Source organism: Bacillus rossius, chromosome 1 (assembly GCF_032445375.1).
Source record: "Bacillus rossius redtenbacheri isolate Brsri chromosome 1, Brsri_v3, whole genome shotgun sequence".
Taxonomy (NCBI): Eukaryota; Metazoa; Arthropoda; class Insecta; order Phasmatodea; family Bacillidae; genus Bacillus; species Bacillus rossius.
This window is the reverse complement of record NC_086330.1, coordinates 90,829,571-90,845,981: the sequence shown is the minus strand read 5'-3', so window position 1 is coordinate 90,845,981 and position 16,411 is coordinate 90,829,571. Positions and strand designations below refer to the sequence as shown.

The 16,411-nt window shown below is 38.5% G+C and overlaps 1 protein-coding gene across 1 annotated transcript in view; it reads right to left on the bottom strand.

Moving 5' to 3' along the window:
* Window positions 1–223: 223 nt before the first annotated feature.
* Window positions 224–16,411, bottom strand: part of LOC134531935 (uncharacterized) — a 145,684-nt gene continuing 129,496 nt past the window's right edge. The window contains exons 6-8 of the mRNA XM_063368039.1: window positions 15,712–15,841; window positions 12,565–12,705; window positions 224–3,926 (exon numbers count right to left, since the gene is read on the bottom strand). Coding sequence (XP_063224109.1) covers window positions 3,424–3,926; window positions 12,565–12,705; window positions 15,712–15,841 — 774 coding nt within the window. The 3' untranslated portion in view covers window positions 224–3,423. The remainder of the gene's footprint in view (window positions 3,927–12,564; window positions 12,706–15,711; window positions 15,842–16,411) is intronic.

Genomic DNA, 16,411 nt, shown 5'->3' with positions numbered 1-16,411 from the left:
AGGTTTTAAATATGTATAAGCTCATTTAATTACTGTTTTATGGTAACTGTGTTAAAAAAAAATCATATTTTTTTGTGAAATGGATTGTATTGCGCAGTAAGTTGCTGTTTGCAGTCCGACATAACAGCTTCCAAAACAATGCTGTTTGACTATTTATGGTAAAATAAAATGCTGGAATATAATTTGGTATCAAATGGTTTGAAATAAATTAGAACACATTCAGTTAAGGAAGAGCCATGGTCTTAATACAGTCTTTTATAGTATACAACATAGAAAAGATACATTTTCAGCCGTACAATTTCTTCATATATCTATTAGTAATACATACTCAAATTGTTTCACATTCATTTTGTGTAGAAATTTTCACACATTAGAATAAAACTTTAACTTTTATGCAAAATTTGATGCATAATATAAAAAATACATACGTATGAATAGTAAACTTCAGTTGTTCTGAATGTAACATTAACAAATGTGCATTAATATTTACAGAAAGTAGGTTTTCTTTGAATAACTATGTTCAGTGTTAGAAAAAAATTTATATACATCAAGAGTAGAATACATTAAGTCAAACATTGTTTGTTTCACCACACACTCAAATGTTTTTACGTTGCTTGGTAGTTGACTGCAGTTGGTGAGCCATGTTGAAATACTGTGGCATGTACAAGATTACCTTTTACTTTTAAGTAGGTTTATAGTTTTGTCCCTTAATTCCTTTGTTAAATGAATCAAGTAATGATTGTGCATACCATAACAGAGCAGTTTTACTTCTAAAGGAACGTATTTTTTTTAAACTTTTTTTTTGTTCCTTTTGAGATGTTAGAAATATTCAGCTTCTTATTCTCAACATTTTCACTTGTGGTTTCAAAGAGAGAAAAGGTCCTTATTTGCAGTCGTAACATTCACTAAATGTTTAGTGCAAGTGCTATGTTATTTCAGAATCTGGCAGAATGGAAGGATTTTAAGGTGTTTAAACTGGTGGAAGTATTTAATGTTAATGGTGGTGTTGGAGAATGTGGTGTGGATAGTTTTATTATCTGGAATAATGAAAACCTGCAAAAAACATTTTAGAATTTATATTATTTGGTATTTTTGTATTTGAAAAGTTAACTTAAAAAAATTGTTACTAATAAAATGACTTGAGAACATTTCTGTGAGATCTAAGTTATCCTGACAGTATTTCTGATGTGCATTTTGAGATTTCCATCACAAACTGTACACAAATATCTGGCTTCTATCCAAATCTTATTACTGTACATTTTTTAAATGTTTATAGAAATTCATTACTCCATACAGTCAAAATACCTTGATTACATGTTAATTTAAAGGTTTTAAATGCAAGATCTTAAAAGTTTATCATAAAAAGTCCACTACTGTTTGTGAACAAGCAATAGCTGCAACGTTTCTGAAACTCAATAAACCGTGTTTCAAACCGGTTTCCTGTTGCGAGCCACAAGCTGTTGCTTTTCACAAAGTTACTGCAAGAAGACTTCAACTTTGTCCATCGGTCTTGCCCATTGTCGAGATGCAACTTGTTTTCACCACAGAGCGACCACTGACACTCTCGTTGCCTAACACACACCAACTTGTTTCTCAATAATGATATTGTTTCAAGGAAAGCCTGTCCTAGTTCATCCTTTGAAAAGTACCAAATATGTGATAGCCAGCTGTAGAAGAGATTTTATTGTTTTTTGAATTATTTGGTTGATTTCATATTTAAAAACAAAATTTTGATTTTTTTTTTTTATTCATATAAAGAATAATAATTTGGATGTCTAGGACAGATTTACTAGGAATTATACAACTAAATCTGTAAACATCTATGTGTTTGACAAATCCACAAATGGTAATGTAAATAAATATGAGTTCATAAAAAATTAAAGATTAAAAATTAAAAATTAATTTTTTCATTGAAGTAGATTGTACCAAAATTCCTCTCCGCAATGCCGCATGTACAAACTACTTAACCACTTCAATGTGGCTTCCACTTCAAAAGCCAAGAGAGTTTATTATTTTTTGCCTATTTATTAGTTCCTTACATTTTGTTAAAACTTTGTACGAATAAATAACGTTCATTGAATTTAATATAGTAAAAGTTTATACTTTTGTGTTTTAAATTAAATTTTGTTAAAATTCCATGATTTTATTGCTTTTCAGTGCTACGTGGTGCATTGACATGATAATTTTGTAGTTATTTCAGTTTATTGAAATTCAGAAAAATTCATCCCTAGTAATAGCTAAGGACACATGTTTAAGTTATTTCTCTTGAAACTCAGAATTTTGTAGTAAAGAGGCTGTGCGATACACAGATAGCGATAAGTTTTAGTAACACTTTCAAGCAATAGCTGAATTCGAGAGCAAAATTTATGTGCCAAAAGACTTAAGTCTGTTCTTGTATGGTTGAATATTTTTGGGATAAATTTGATTTGAGGTCACTTTAATTAAAATATTATTTTTCCATCACATCTCACTCAGAAGCTGAGCAGGGTGTAAAAACTGAATAAAGAATGCATGTAATTTCATTGATATGATAGTAGTTTTAAAGAGGAGAATTTCTTTTGATTTCATTTTAAGCAAATGAAATAAGTTTAATTTTAAAACCATGTTCAGCAATTAAAACACTATGTCACATAGAAACCAATAATCTATATTTTCACGTTTTCTTTCCATAAATAAAAAATCTACTTAATACGCTTATGGACTGACACATCACTTGTTGAGGGGAAGTTACCTATTAAATCCAGCATGTTCGAGACAATGGCCACAATGGATTAGGATTAGTGATTTTGCTGGATTATCGAAAGTCAATATAGCTTCAACGAGAGTACTAAATGTGTAAAGTAAACCTTTTTCAAAACAGAAAACACTATTAAAATGAATACAGACAGCAATGATACACACTGAGCAAAGTAAAATTGCTCGCTGCGCAGTAATGTGAGCTGAAGGTCAAGGTAAACGCTGCAATCCACCCAGAAAATTCTAAACTTGAGCTGCCTGGGTGATGCCTGATAAAAGACTGAGTTTAACCATAGAAAGCCCGGCGATCAGACCTTTCACTGATGTACTTCTTATATGCTTTGTAAATGCTTGTATGTTTTCCCTGGGATCATGTAGATTTTTATAACAAGGTAGGTGTGTGTCATATTTTAAGTTAAAAGTGGAAAATAATATACGTATATTGGTACCTACGTGAAAATACATAATTCAACACATTTTTGCACTGAATTTCTGATGTCTAATGAACTTAGTAATAACTTTTGGTACCTGTAAGAGAATTGGTTTATGTTTACAAATGCTGAGTTAGGGATGACGGGACAAGGAGCAGTGTTGTGGAACGGAGCGCGTGGTTGAGTGTGTGTCGGGCAGTCAACACAGGAAGTGTCTGTGTGCAGACCCAGCAACGCGTGGCGGCTCCAGTAACTGTTATTTCTTCTTCTTGCTCCTCCTCTTGGCGTCGAGCGCCGGCGCCAACTGCTTCTCCTCCACGGCCTCGACCGCCTCGCCTCCAGCCAGTGTCACCTGCAGGCGTGGCACGCTGAGCGGGCGCATCACGGACTTGATGGCGGGCGGCACGCTGGGAGGCGGGAGCGCCGCGCTGCCGGCGCACAGCACTGCCGTCGTCAGCTGCCCCACCAGGGAGTAGCCGCGCCTCGGCGGCGTCTCCGCGGCCGCCGCGCCCGGCCTGAAGGCCTTCTTCAGCTTGGAGCGGAACCCTGGGCGCGTGGGCGCGGGGTCGTGGGCGCCCATCAGCAGCCGTGCCGCCATCTCGGGCTCGCTGCCCCAGCGCCCGTACGACGTGGAGCGGTCCAGCAGCTTGTGGCGCGCGTGCTTCTCTATCACCTCAGCGCACACGTAGCGCCCGCAGAAGCGAGCCCACTGCTCCGCGCGCAGCCCTCTGCCGGTGTCCCTCAGCGTGGGAGACGCTCCTGCGGCAGTCACCTTCTACATTCATCATCGCTAACTCTTACCTACATTAACCCATACAAGAACCAAGTATTGTTTCTGGTTCAACAACATTCCAATTTAATTTAGATAAACAGTGTAGGTACATTTAGAAGAAATAAAATTTTTATGTAAGTTGTGAATTTTAAAAATAAAAAAAGTTGAATTTTAATAATGCTTATCAAACAAATGTAAATGTGAAATTTTACATTTTTTAAAAATTTATTTTTAATAATTATTATTTTACTGTTTTATCATGTAAATATCAGTATACTTTGCACACTGTAAACCAGATAAAGTGAATTCACAATATGCCATGCTGAAATTAAGCATTTTCCCTCTATCTCCCGTTGTAGCATTTGTATTTTAATAGCTTAAATGACTTGTAGGCAATACAATAAATAATTGCACTTAATGATTACTTGTTGAGAGTGATATACAATTGGAATATTAAAAACTATGAACCCAAAAACAGCATATTAAATTTTAAACATAAAATTGTGTGTGTGTGTGTGTGAACTGAAAGGAGATTAGTATGAACTTAATAGCTGCTGGGGCCAGATGAGACTATCTTACAAAAGCTACTGACTGATAATTACATTATGGTTTGACCTGGTTTAAAGTGAGAATAATGATTTATTTGAACTGTAAAATAGTTAGGTACCGTCAGTTGGGGTAACATTGGCCCTTTGAGGGTAACTTTGGCCCAAGACAAAAAAAAATGTTAAACCATGTTACAACTCTTCAAAATATTTATTAGATGTGATGATACATATGTTACATATGTTACATATGTATCATCACATCTAATAAATATTTGGAAGAGTTGTAACATGATTTAACATTTTTTTTTGTATATGTAACATATGTATCATCACATCTAATAAATATTTTGAAGAGTTGTAACATGGTTTAACATTTATTTTGTCTTGGGCCAAAGTTACCCTCAAAGGGCTAATGTTACCCCAACTGACGGTACATCTGCAGCTTATCCCTACTTTCTGTAAAACACGACCTGGAATTGTGTGACTAGTTTATGTTCTTGATATACAGTAATCTATAATAGAAACAAAGGTATGTATTGAACATGAAATTTAAAAAAAAAACTAAATGGTGACTCTTTTTATGTATAACATCATTAATTAAGAGTGAGCGACTGGTCGGAGGCGGAAGGAGGAAATGACAAAATCGTGGAGGAGCCACGGAGGCCACGAAATAGACTTGCAAACAGTTCCAGAATCTTTTCATAGAGGGCACTGTCGTAGCTGGGTAGCTGCTGTCAATCAAGCAGGATTAGCTGCCGTCACTGTGTCTAGCTAGAGCGGTTGGGGCAGGGTTGGGCCGTTATGAAGAGCAAAACAGGAAAGGTTGGGGAGGGGGGAGCGAACTCGTCCTGCGACGTAGCTGGGCTGTGTAAGGCGCAAGGAGTGTGTTTGCGCGTCCGCTATTTCTGATCTGTCAAACTCAACTCGCCATAAATCAAAAACCATTTAGTCAAACGACGTCCAAATTTGTCAGTATAATTGTGAACTGTTTTGCCAACAATAATATCCGTTAATCTTCTTAATGTAAATAATTTCATTTAAATATATATAATAAACCTACGAGGCCTTAAAAAAGCTAACCGTGACTTGATGTATCTATAAGTTTCAACATCTGTTTTAAAATGCTGTAATTTAAAACAAAAATATTGTTGAACACATTTTATAGTTAGGTCTTTTGTTGCAGCCGATTTGGATAGAATTTCAAAGAAAATATACGTTATGAGGCACGTCATCTGCAAAACGAAGAAGCAAATTTTGTTATTTGGTTTCAATTTGTATAATATTAATATATGTCTTCCAGGTAATGTAAACCACCTAACAACATTTGAATCGTTAAGTGCAGAATGTAAGTTAGCCACTTTATGCATTAACTTTTTCAAAGTGAATTGACTAATTTTCCAATTAAATTTGTTTTTATTGTGTTTATCATTATGCATTAGGAAACATCTATTTAAAAAAAAGTCAAAAGATATATTTCGAAGATAATATATTAAAAGTTTGTATTGATATTAGATACCTTTTGAAACATATTAATTTGGAATTGGTAACTTGTTGACACTGGATGATTCAGTTGTGTTACTATCTCGTGTGCATCTGTAAATAGATATAAACAATCTATTTCAACAAAGCCTACAGGCGTACGTAGATTTCAAAGTGAAAGTGATTTGAAGATTTTTAGAAACTCCTGGAACATTTGACATCGTCCGGGGCTACGCCCAGCTCGATATGCCATCACACCCCACCACTCCACTCCTTCCCTGACGTTTGAATCTCCCGCCGACATTTGTGTGTGTGCGTGTGAGAGCGCCGCGAACCACAGGAAGAGGGCGCAGTAGAATCAGTGCTTCGTGCCCCTAAATTATTAGTAATTGGATGTTTGTAATTCGCTTTTCTTTTTCACCCCTGTTATTTTTATAATATTTGTCATTTCAATAATTAACGTAAAGTTTAAGTGTATTGATGAAATATCCTGCAGGCCGCCAGAGACGTAGACTTGCCGAGGCCATAATGTAAAACCGATCTTCATCTTTTATTTAGAACTATATAATAAATTTCTAATGTAATTCTTATATTTTATAATTATATGTAAGAAATTAAAGAATAGCTTTTAGGGTTTTCTTGAGTAAGCCTCGGCGCAATACGGCCCGAATAACGGTACCCTCCGTCATTGTCTAGCCACCCCGACGGCCATTGCTCACCGAGGTAGGAAGCACGCCGCACTCCGGGGACTTTAACTTTGATATTCAACTGATCCGGTAATTCTGTCGACTCGTAAGTAATCTAAAACGTTTTCGTATATCCCCGGGGCCGACTGCTTGATTAATAGCTGTTAACTCCGGTAACGGGACTTGAAACCTTCGCGAACATTCTAGCACGGCCACGTGGTGGCCGGCCTCACCTAAGCCTATTGCGCCGTAAGGCTTTTGACTGTTAAACGACGAGACTAGGAGTGTGTAAGGAGTTATCGTGTCTGTGTGTATGCAGGGCCAATAAAAACCCGGATCCGTACCTTGTGTTGTGATTGGCCACGTGTGTGTTACCCGAGTACCTAGGGGCGTGTGGGACGCCTTAAGAGCCCACGGTAGGGATTAAAGCGTGCCCGACGCTGAGAGCGGGCTATAGGTCTGGTTATTACATAGGCAGTATTAGGGGGAAACGAGTCACGTCTCCACACGGGCGACGTCACGCCCTGGGATCGGAGTCTTGCCGGGTCCACGTGCCCCTACACGTGGTGGCGCCCATTAAATTACCGCCTAACATCCGAACAACAACCCCCGGCCACGTCACATTTTAAAACCTTAATGTGCATAACATCCTATTATAGATATTTTACCCAATATTAAAAAATGTCCGACTAAACATTTTCTTGCATTCCAGACAGCGAAACTATTTTTAATGTTTTTTCACAACTCAATACATTCAGCATTTAATGTCTAAACAAATTTAATATTGTACCTACTAAGTAGTTATGTAATTGTTTTCAACCTTCAAACACTACTTTTCATCCTTGCCACTAATACGTGGTCGTACACAAATATCCTTTGGACAAAGGTTTAAGGTAATATTAAAAAAAGGTAATAAAAATAAAATTCGATTAAATTGATACTTATTAAGGTTAGGTTTTTTTTTTATAATCCCAACTTCGGTTTTTATTGTTCTTTTTATCAACAATTATTTCAGCTTAACGTTTTAGGAAAAGTTTCTAAAGTTTTATAAAAATATTTGTTAAAAAAGTAATAACATTTTTATATTTCTATCGTTTTTATTCCCACCCCACGCAGTAATGGTTTGTAACAAAAATTTACTTAGAAAAATATTTGCAACCAAGGTCATTAGATTTGCAACACTAAAAATGTAAACAAAAACAAAAATTAATTCCATAGAGTACATGATAAAGATCTTTTAATTATTCTCATATTCCATACCAAAGTTTTCAAAACCCCTTGCAGCAATGGTTTGTATTATCAAGAATGTTCTTAGACAAAATGTTTTGGATGAATATTATAAGATTTAAGCACAGTTTGAACGGATTTTATGGTATGCCTAAGAAGGGAACTGTAATTTTTTTTAATTATACCACTCTTTTTTCAGTCCCTTGCAGCAATTTTTGTGTAATCAAAATTTTTTCTACACATAAGTTTAAGATTAGAATTATTAAATTAATACAAAAATCGTACGGATCCAAAGTTGTGCCCTTGCTATGATTTTTTTTTCCTTCTCCAACTCTTGTTTTTTTAACCCCTTGCAATATTGGCTCGTCTCGTAAAAAATAATTTTAGAACAAAATTATAAGTTTTACAAAAAATTTGAACTGATTTGATAGTGTTTCTTCTAAGGGAGTAATGGTTGTTTATAACTAACCCATATTTATATAACCCCTTTAAAACAGTTCGTCTAATCAAAAAATGCTTTAGACTAAATTTTTAGATCAAAATTAAAAGATTAACAAAGATTTGAATGGATTTGGTAGTGTTTCTACTAAGGGCGCTTTATGAATTATTTTTAATAATTCGCCCTTATTTTTTAACCCCTTTCAGAAAACGTTTCTCTAATCCAAAAATTTTTTAGACAAACGTTTGAGATAAAAATCATAACAATAATACAAAAATTCATAGATCCGAAGTTGTGCCTACATTGGGAGCTATGATTTTTTTATTGTCCTCAAACCCTTGTTTTATCAACCCCCTGCAGTTATGGTTGGTCGTATAAAAAAATAGCTAAGACCAAAATTCAAATTTTAATACGTTCAAACGAATATGATATTTCTCATATTATGGGAGTTATAGCGATTTTTCGGGTTTTAGGAAAACCTTCCCCAATTCTACCACTTTGGTCAGATATTGTCTATTAACGAACTTGATCGAAAATTTCCACTGTCAGAACTTATTTATCAGTTTAGAAGTGATTGGTAAAAAATTGCGGCAGTTATCGTGTCCACAAATTGTATTTGAGGTCTATGGACCATGAAACGGAAAACTATATAAAAATTTCCCATAATTCACACCGTGGGTTCGGCTACAAAAGGTAGCATTTACTTTAAATTTACCTACTAACAATCAGTGTAAATCGTGTCAGATAGTCTAAAAAATTTTTGGATTAGAGAAACGTTTTCTGAAAGGGGTTAAAAAATAAGGGCGAATTATTAAAAATAATTCATAAAGCGCCCTTAGTAGAAACACTACTTATTTATGAAACAGCTATGCAAGTAATGATTAGGCCCGTTTGACTGTGACACGCAAACGTATACGTATCACGAAAAGGGAAACGTAAGACCCTTTAAGTTCGTTCAGCATTCACACGTAAGTGTACACATATTCGCATCCGCAAGCGTAAGAGAGATGGAGAAATGGGCAATGCCGAACTCTTGTACATGCGTTCTTCCATGCAGCTAATAGCAATGCACTATTTTATCACTACGTATACCATGTACATGTCCATTTTATTCTTGTTTTTGAATATTAGGGTCCGCGGTGGTCGATGGGTCAGACCCCTCGCCTCCCACCTAAGCGATATGGGTTCGATCCCAGCGGGGCAGAAGCCCGGAATTTCGCACGTAGGAATCGTTCCGATTTCGTGGTTGGCGGGGTTTCTCGGGGATCTCCCGTTTCCACCGCCCCACTCATTCAAGCGCTTCGCCATTGCAGGGCTTCATTGCTTTCATCCCTTAGGGCACGCAGATGTCTACAGGCGCCCAATAACAAGTCTGCACTCGGAGTACGATACCCTACCCTTAGGTACCTTCCCCATACGATATTTATGTATTTGCTAGTTATTTCCGCTTTATTATTTAAGACGTAATTTTTTCTGTCTGGAATATCAAAAAAGTCTAGTTTGGTGTACACCTCTATTTCGGGAATACCAGTTTTGAACGGCGAAAAAAGGCTGGGTAATGATAATGGCTCAAGTGAAAAAAAAAAAGTCAATAAACAAACAGAAGCATATTTGCGGCACACTTTTAACGAATGGAAATATTTAGTTTTAGAGCTAGATTAAGCGCGAAATTCCAACAAGTAATGCCTTCGGCATGTCGGTTAGTCTACATACATCGTGACTTTAAAACCGGTGGATGTAGAAATGATTTTATGAAATCTAGGTTGTTTACCTTGTTTGTTATGTGCTAATTCACACAATTTTATGTTTTTATACAGTGTGATATATAAAACTTATTTATTTAAAACCAAAAGTGACATTTCAGTACAGTGATAAATTTACCGTGAAATACAAACAAGCTAATTGTTTAAGTTTTATCAAAAAGAAGCCGAATGTGTTGTGTATAAATGCATTCCGAGATGTAAAAATTACAGTAAGTGATTAATCATACATTACCGTACGTGTGGTACGATATTTGACATATATATATTTAAGTGCCCAGACGCGCGAGAGTAACAAGCACCTAATCAGTTACGTGAATATGAGATGCAGTGATATGCAATACAACCAGTCACGAAATCTATTCGCGAAATTCAGACGTCTCTAATTATAAGCCGTTATACTAGTTAAATGCATCAAACAGAAGTCATCATGCACAATTCAACGCAAACTAAACATAAAAACCGATGCATGTTTAAAATTTCACGTTTGATCTTGTTTACAATGATGTTGCTGACGTCAGTATTTTTTACGCTTATTGGCGCAAGTTTTGTTATGTTCTGTGAAATCCGTACTCTGTAGAACGAGCTGACGGAGTACCGTAAATGGTCGTCTTGCGTTTACGAGATGCGTTTCGGTTTGATTACGTTTCCGTGTCATTACATAACGGGCTTTAATGATAACAAGGTTTACTGTCACTGGCCATGAAGGCGTACTGAGAGTAGGGAGGCAGACGTGTGAGATAAACAAAATTGTAAGTGAACAGGGAAAAATAAGGTAACGTTAATAAAAATTAATTATAAATAATTCAATATGATTACTAATTATCTAATTGAACATAGAAGTTGTTGATGCAAGTTTCTTTCAGCTGGCACAAGGAACTTGAACGACAGCACTGATACACTCTGCACTTCCATGGTTCAGTGGTCAGAAAGAGGCAGGTAACAAGGCACTGCCCCCTTTCCTGATCTTGAAGAGAGATAAGCGGCTTAGCGCGGTCTCGCCAGACCCCACCACGAGCAGGTAGTAACTGGTTCAGGGAAGTTCCCGCTGCTCAATCCTTAGCAGCACTGTTCAGGGCTCTTCAGCGCGTATTATTTTTAAACGGCTGCGTGTAAAATTCGAAAAACAACGCGAAATTGGACTTTTAACTAACCTTCGATTAGAGTTTCCAGGCAGTGCACAGACATATGTTAGGTATCAAACGATGCAGTATTCTTTCTACTGTATAATAGTTTAACTTACATTTTGATTCGTCGAATACGAACTTATGTGGAAATAGTTTCACAGACGTCTGCACTCGCTACGTGTGAAAAATTGGTAATATTAACTGATCTTCGTTTGGCTTTCCCAGATATAGCTCCGACATATTTTAGCCTTAACAAATATCCATGGTGCTTTGTCTCTATAAGGGCTTCATCCCATCTCTCTACAATATGTTAGTAACGTGTAAGAGGCGATTTCATAAAAGACTGCACTTCTGCATTATGCAGATATTTATAATTTAATTATTTTATGATAGAATTTATGCACCTATTAACACGAAATTTTATTTTAGTAAACAAGAAGGTTACATGCATATATAGTCAACGCGTCAGACACGAGACTTTTTAAAATTCTGTATAAAACTGCTTTGAATTATTAAAACTTAATGTTTAATATCTCAATTAAAATGTTATGAAAAATTTCGAAACTACGTACAGACAACAACAGTAGCTAAATAAAACTTTTGTTAAAATTTCATTCCAATCTGCAGAAAAAATTTTTACTATCGCTCACTCTTAAATGTCAATCTTTAGTGATAATGCTAACCTCCGTGCAGGAGCGTAGGCACCAGGGGGGGGGGGACAGGGGGGACGTGTCCCCATAAACTTTTTGGGTGGAGGGGACTGTCCCCTCCAACTTTCTAGACTGTGATATTTTTATTTTATAATATTATACTGCCCAACTTTATTTGTAATTCCTTCACTCTCAAATTTTATCTTAAGGAAACAATAATAATTTTAACATCGATGTATCCAATGGTTAGATACAAAAACTGCTTAAAAAGTGCTATTTTGCACTTTTAAAATCAAAATATTCCGGTGGAGGACCCCCGGCCGTCTTAGTAGGAGGGGAATGGGTTTCCATGACATCAAAATCATTATTTATCCCCCCCAACTTTATGAACACAGCTATGCCAATGCCTCTGTGGCACAGACGGTTACACACCGGTTTTCTGTTGGAGAGCTTCTTGGTAAGGCATGGTTATAATATTACTACTTTAAAAAAAATTCAGAAAACTATGATAATAATGGAAACTAAAACTACATCTGGTCATTGGCAAAAAGCTGTAGACCAATTAAAAATGTAGTGTTAATAGCAACTAGTTACGACAATCAACCTTTCCCTCTTCCCTCACTCACAACCATCCTCGCTGCTGGCAGTACGGGATGTTGTGGAACAATGAACCCTGCAAGTGATGCCAGACCACGCTGGCAGTACTGACCGGCGTAGAGCAGCAGCTTGGCGACCTTGGTGCGACCTTGCAGTGCTGCCTTCATGAGCGGGGTGAAGCCCAGGTTGTTCCTGGCGTCCACTTCGATGCCGGGACAGCGGCTCAGGAGGAAGTTGATGGCTTCCGCGTGCCCTGCGCGCACAAACCACACCTTGTCATCCCGGTCTCCTCCAGCACGGACCGTACACTGACCACTCGCAAACTGTGCAACAAACTACACATTACAACTAAAGCACACGTCTGTAGGGACTGTTTTGTAAACAAACACACACATCATGGCTAATAGCATCAGCTGCTTTTGATAAATCTATTGGCAAAATGTACCCCAAAAACAGGTGCATGTGTTTTGGAAGGGGGGGGGGAGATATATAACCACCCCCCACCTCAAAATCTTAAAATCTCATAAAATATCTACCATTTCCACCAACAAAAGAAAAGAATTTGAAAGCAACCAGCAGGCAAAAAGGTTCTACCCCCAACCGAAAAGTAATTCCACTGACGTCAGCCGGGGCTTCGCCCCACGAGCCTGATCATCCTCCGTTCCCTTTCCCACCACCTTTCCTACCCGGCATTTGTGTCGTGACGTACGTAGCCGTGTGAGATTCAAACTGCGCGCCACGAACTACAGCAAGAGGGCGCTTAGCTGCAGTGCGCCGCACCCCTATATGTATTAATAATTATTGTAATCCTTTTCTTTCGCCCCAAAATTGTGTCACGACGGCTATGTATGCGAGTGTCTTTTGTTTACTTAAATTATGATGTTTTTGTAATAAAATACGTGCAAGCACGGACAAGGACGCTCCCTAGCGGGCGACGGAGGAACTAGCATGCAACTTGATTTAAACTGTTTTCTACCATACTTATAAGTACTAATTACAGACAGTCTGGTCATGGATGTGATGTACTAATTTTTATAAAGAGTTCATGTTATTTTCAATAATAACCCGGGGCACGCAATAACTATGATGTTAACGGTAATTGTGTTCGGCGCGAAGGGCGCCATGTTGCCTTCCGCAAGCCCTTGTCTCTCCCCAGTCTCCTTCTACAGCCGGCCGAGAGCGGACGTCTCTGCAGACACCCCGAGGACATCACCGTTGTTTCACCGAGAAGTAGTTCTGTTAAGTAATTTATTCAAATCGTTTTATTTTTTTATCCTCGGGGCCTCTCTCGGTCGGAGAGACTGCTTAATTAATAGTTATTTACTCTCCGGAGTTTTTAGTCATCCGTGTAAGAAGTAAGAACTTGAGGCGACCACGTGCGTGGTTCGCCTCCTCACCTAATTCGATTCGTGCCTCGGGCGTTTTATAACAGTATCAAGGAAGGATTGTGTAAGGGCGTGTAACGTGTGTAAATAAAAACCAACTTAATTGAGTCACGTGTCTTTGTGTTCGGGGGGCCATGTGTGTCCTTAACCAGTCAGTGGCATGTGGGACGCCCTAAGAGCCCACTGCGGTTAATTAGAAGTGTGCCCGACGCTAATAGCGGGCTTGGTTAGGAATAGGTGTTGCAGTTAAAATCAGGAGGGCTAATATCTCGCCGCACACGGGCCACATAACGCCCTGGCCGGCAGTGATGTCCTTGCACACGCACCAGCAAGCCGGTAGTTTGGTTTCAGCATCCGCTGTAGAAACATGTGCCCTGTTTGGAACAGGAGGTTGTACATATTGTACTTCCTACCTATTTTTATTTGCTGTTTTCTGTCCATGTCATGAAATTTAGGTTCCAAAATAGCGCACACTTCCAGCCATGCGTTCTGCTTCTCTGTGCGATCTTTAAAACTATCGCTGGTTTTGTCCCACAAACATAGTCTGGTTTCTACCAATTCAATCAGCGTCACAGCGTCGTACCTGAACCCTGCCATCTCACAAGTCTTTGCTGCACTGTGCGAGCGACTGAGGTACCTGCTGTGACGGCAGCCCACTCCCCTGCCCAGCTCCGCGCCGGGCAGGTAGTCCGGATTATCGAGGTCCCGTTTCCCTGCCGGCCCGGACTGCGTGTGCGGCACTACATAAGGAACTGTTGTCTTGTGAGTCCTCCGGTGCCGGTGCCAACTCCGGCTCCGGTTGTGCCGGAGCGTGTGCAAGTGCCCTTAGAGATTCAAGCTGGGTCCACGTGCCCACTCACTTGGTGGCGCCCATTATTTTCCACCAGTATTCAAACCTTAACACCGGTACGCCCTCACCACATATGTTTATGGCCAAATATAAAACTGATTGCTGAAAATGATTTACTATAAATCTATATTTTTATTAGTCTGTAGTACATTCAACCATATTATTTATGTATGCATATTACTTATATATATTTTTCATCTTTTACAGCAAGTTCAGTGACGGTAAAAACATTCATACAGACCAGGGAATTATAAAATTCATGAAATATGAAATAAAGTTGGCTTATTCTATGAACGCCCTAACCTCTGAGCCATTTTGCTCCACTAAGAGATAAGATGTTGCCAGTGAGACATGGAACAGACTAATTTCAAGTCTTCACCACTCAAACTATCTAATATACATTCATTCAATTTGGCAGTGACTGAAAAATGTTCATGAGTTCTTAAAGTTGTAAAATTTGTTGAGAGGGAGAGTGAGCAAGTAAGGGGGGGGGGGGGGGATGGGGGAGCAGATCCCCGTTATTTAACTGTAGGGATTTAAACAAATTTATTTTCCCTCAGGTCCGTGGTGTCTCTTGATGGTACTGGTTCAAAGTGACTGATGAAATTTCGTTGTATTTGTTTTCTATAAATAAAACACGTACAAAGTATGATAATTAAGCAAAAATTTTTGTAACAACTCCCAAGTTTCACACAGTTGACTTGTGAACACAAGTTACTCGACACAGGCTAGTGGCATACACAGGGAAGTGGGGAAATGGGAGGATTTATCCCCCCCCCCTCCAAAAAAAAACAAATCCTATAAAAATCTATCTTTCCTACCACCAAATGGAAAGAATTTAAAAGCAAATAGACAAATAGAGGTAACAATGGTTCTATCCCCCATCCAATCATCTCCCTTCACAGTATTAAATTCTGCGTATGCTCCTGACCCAGGCTTGTGTCCACGAGCAGTGGAAGGACACAGGTGGAGTTGGAAGTGGTGGTTTGAGCGCCGGCCAATCGCGCGCGGCTGCTGCGGTCACCTGCTTGCGCGGCGAAGTGCAGGGGCGTGTTGCCCTCCTTGTCAGGCTTGTTGACGTCCACCCCGGGCACTCGCAGGAGCGCCTCCAGCATCGCCACGGAGCCGAAGGACGCCGCGTGGCTCACCGCCGTCTGCAACAATTACTTGGCCTGTCATTTTAGTTGGAAGGTGTTATATAGGGGATGAGTTACTGCAAAGTCACACACACAGGACTCCTTCAGGTAAACATGTTCAACTTTTGTACGCAGTTACATACAGTCTCAACATGTTTGGTTTGGAGCAATTTCTCACTCAACCTAAACATGTTGGCAAAGTAGTTCAAAATGATATCTCTTCTATACAAGCCTCTGATTGGCTGTTGAGTGTTGAGAGTATGAAAAGTCTTTTGCAAAAAATGCAAGCTGATGAATGTAAGGATCAACAGGTAAATATTTTATTGTTTTAAAATGATGCTGACGGTAATTCTCTAACAGAGGTACACTTCCTAAAATAAATAGGATTCACAACACATTCATTCGATGATAGTAGACATTTGGTTTTGGAGTTGAACACACATTATACCAACTACCGTGTAACCATACACTTTCACCTTTTTAAACATGTTCACTGGAAGTAGTTTGGCATTCTGTCTAACCGCACCCTTAGACCAACAAAGCTTTTTTATAGTACCATAGACTAGATTATATGTTGAATAGCGATAA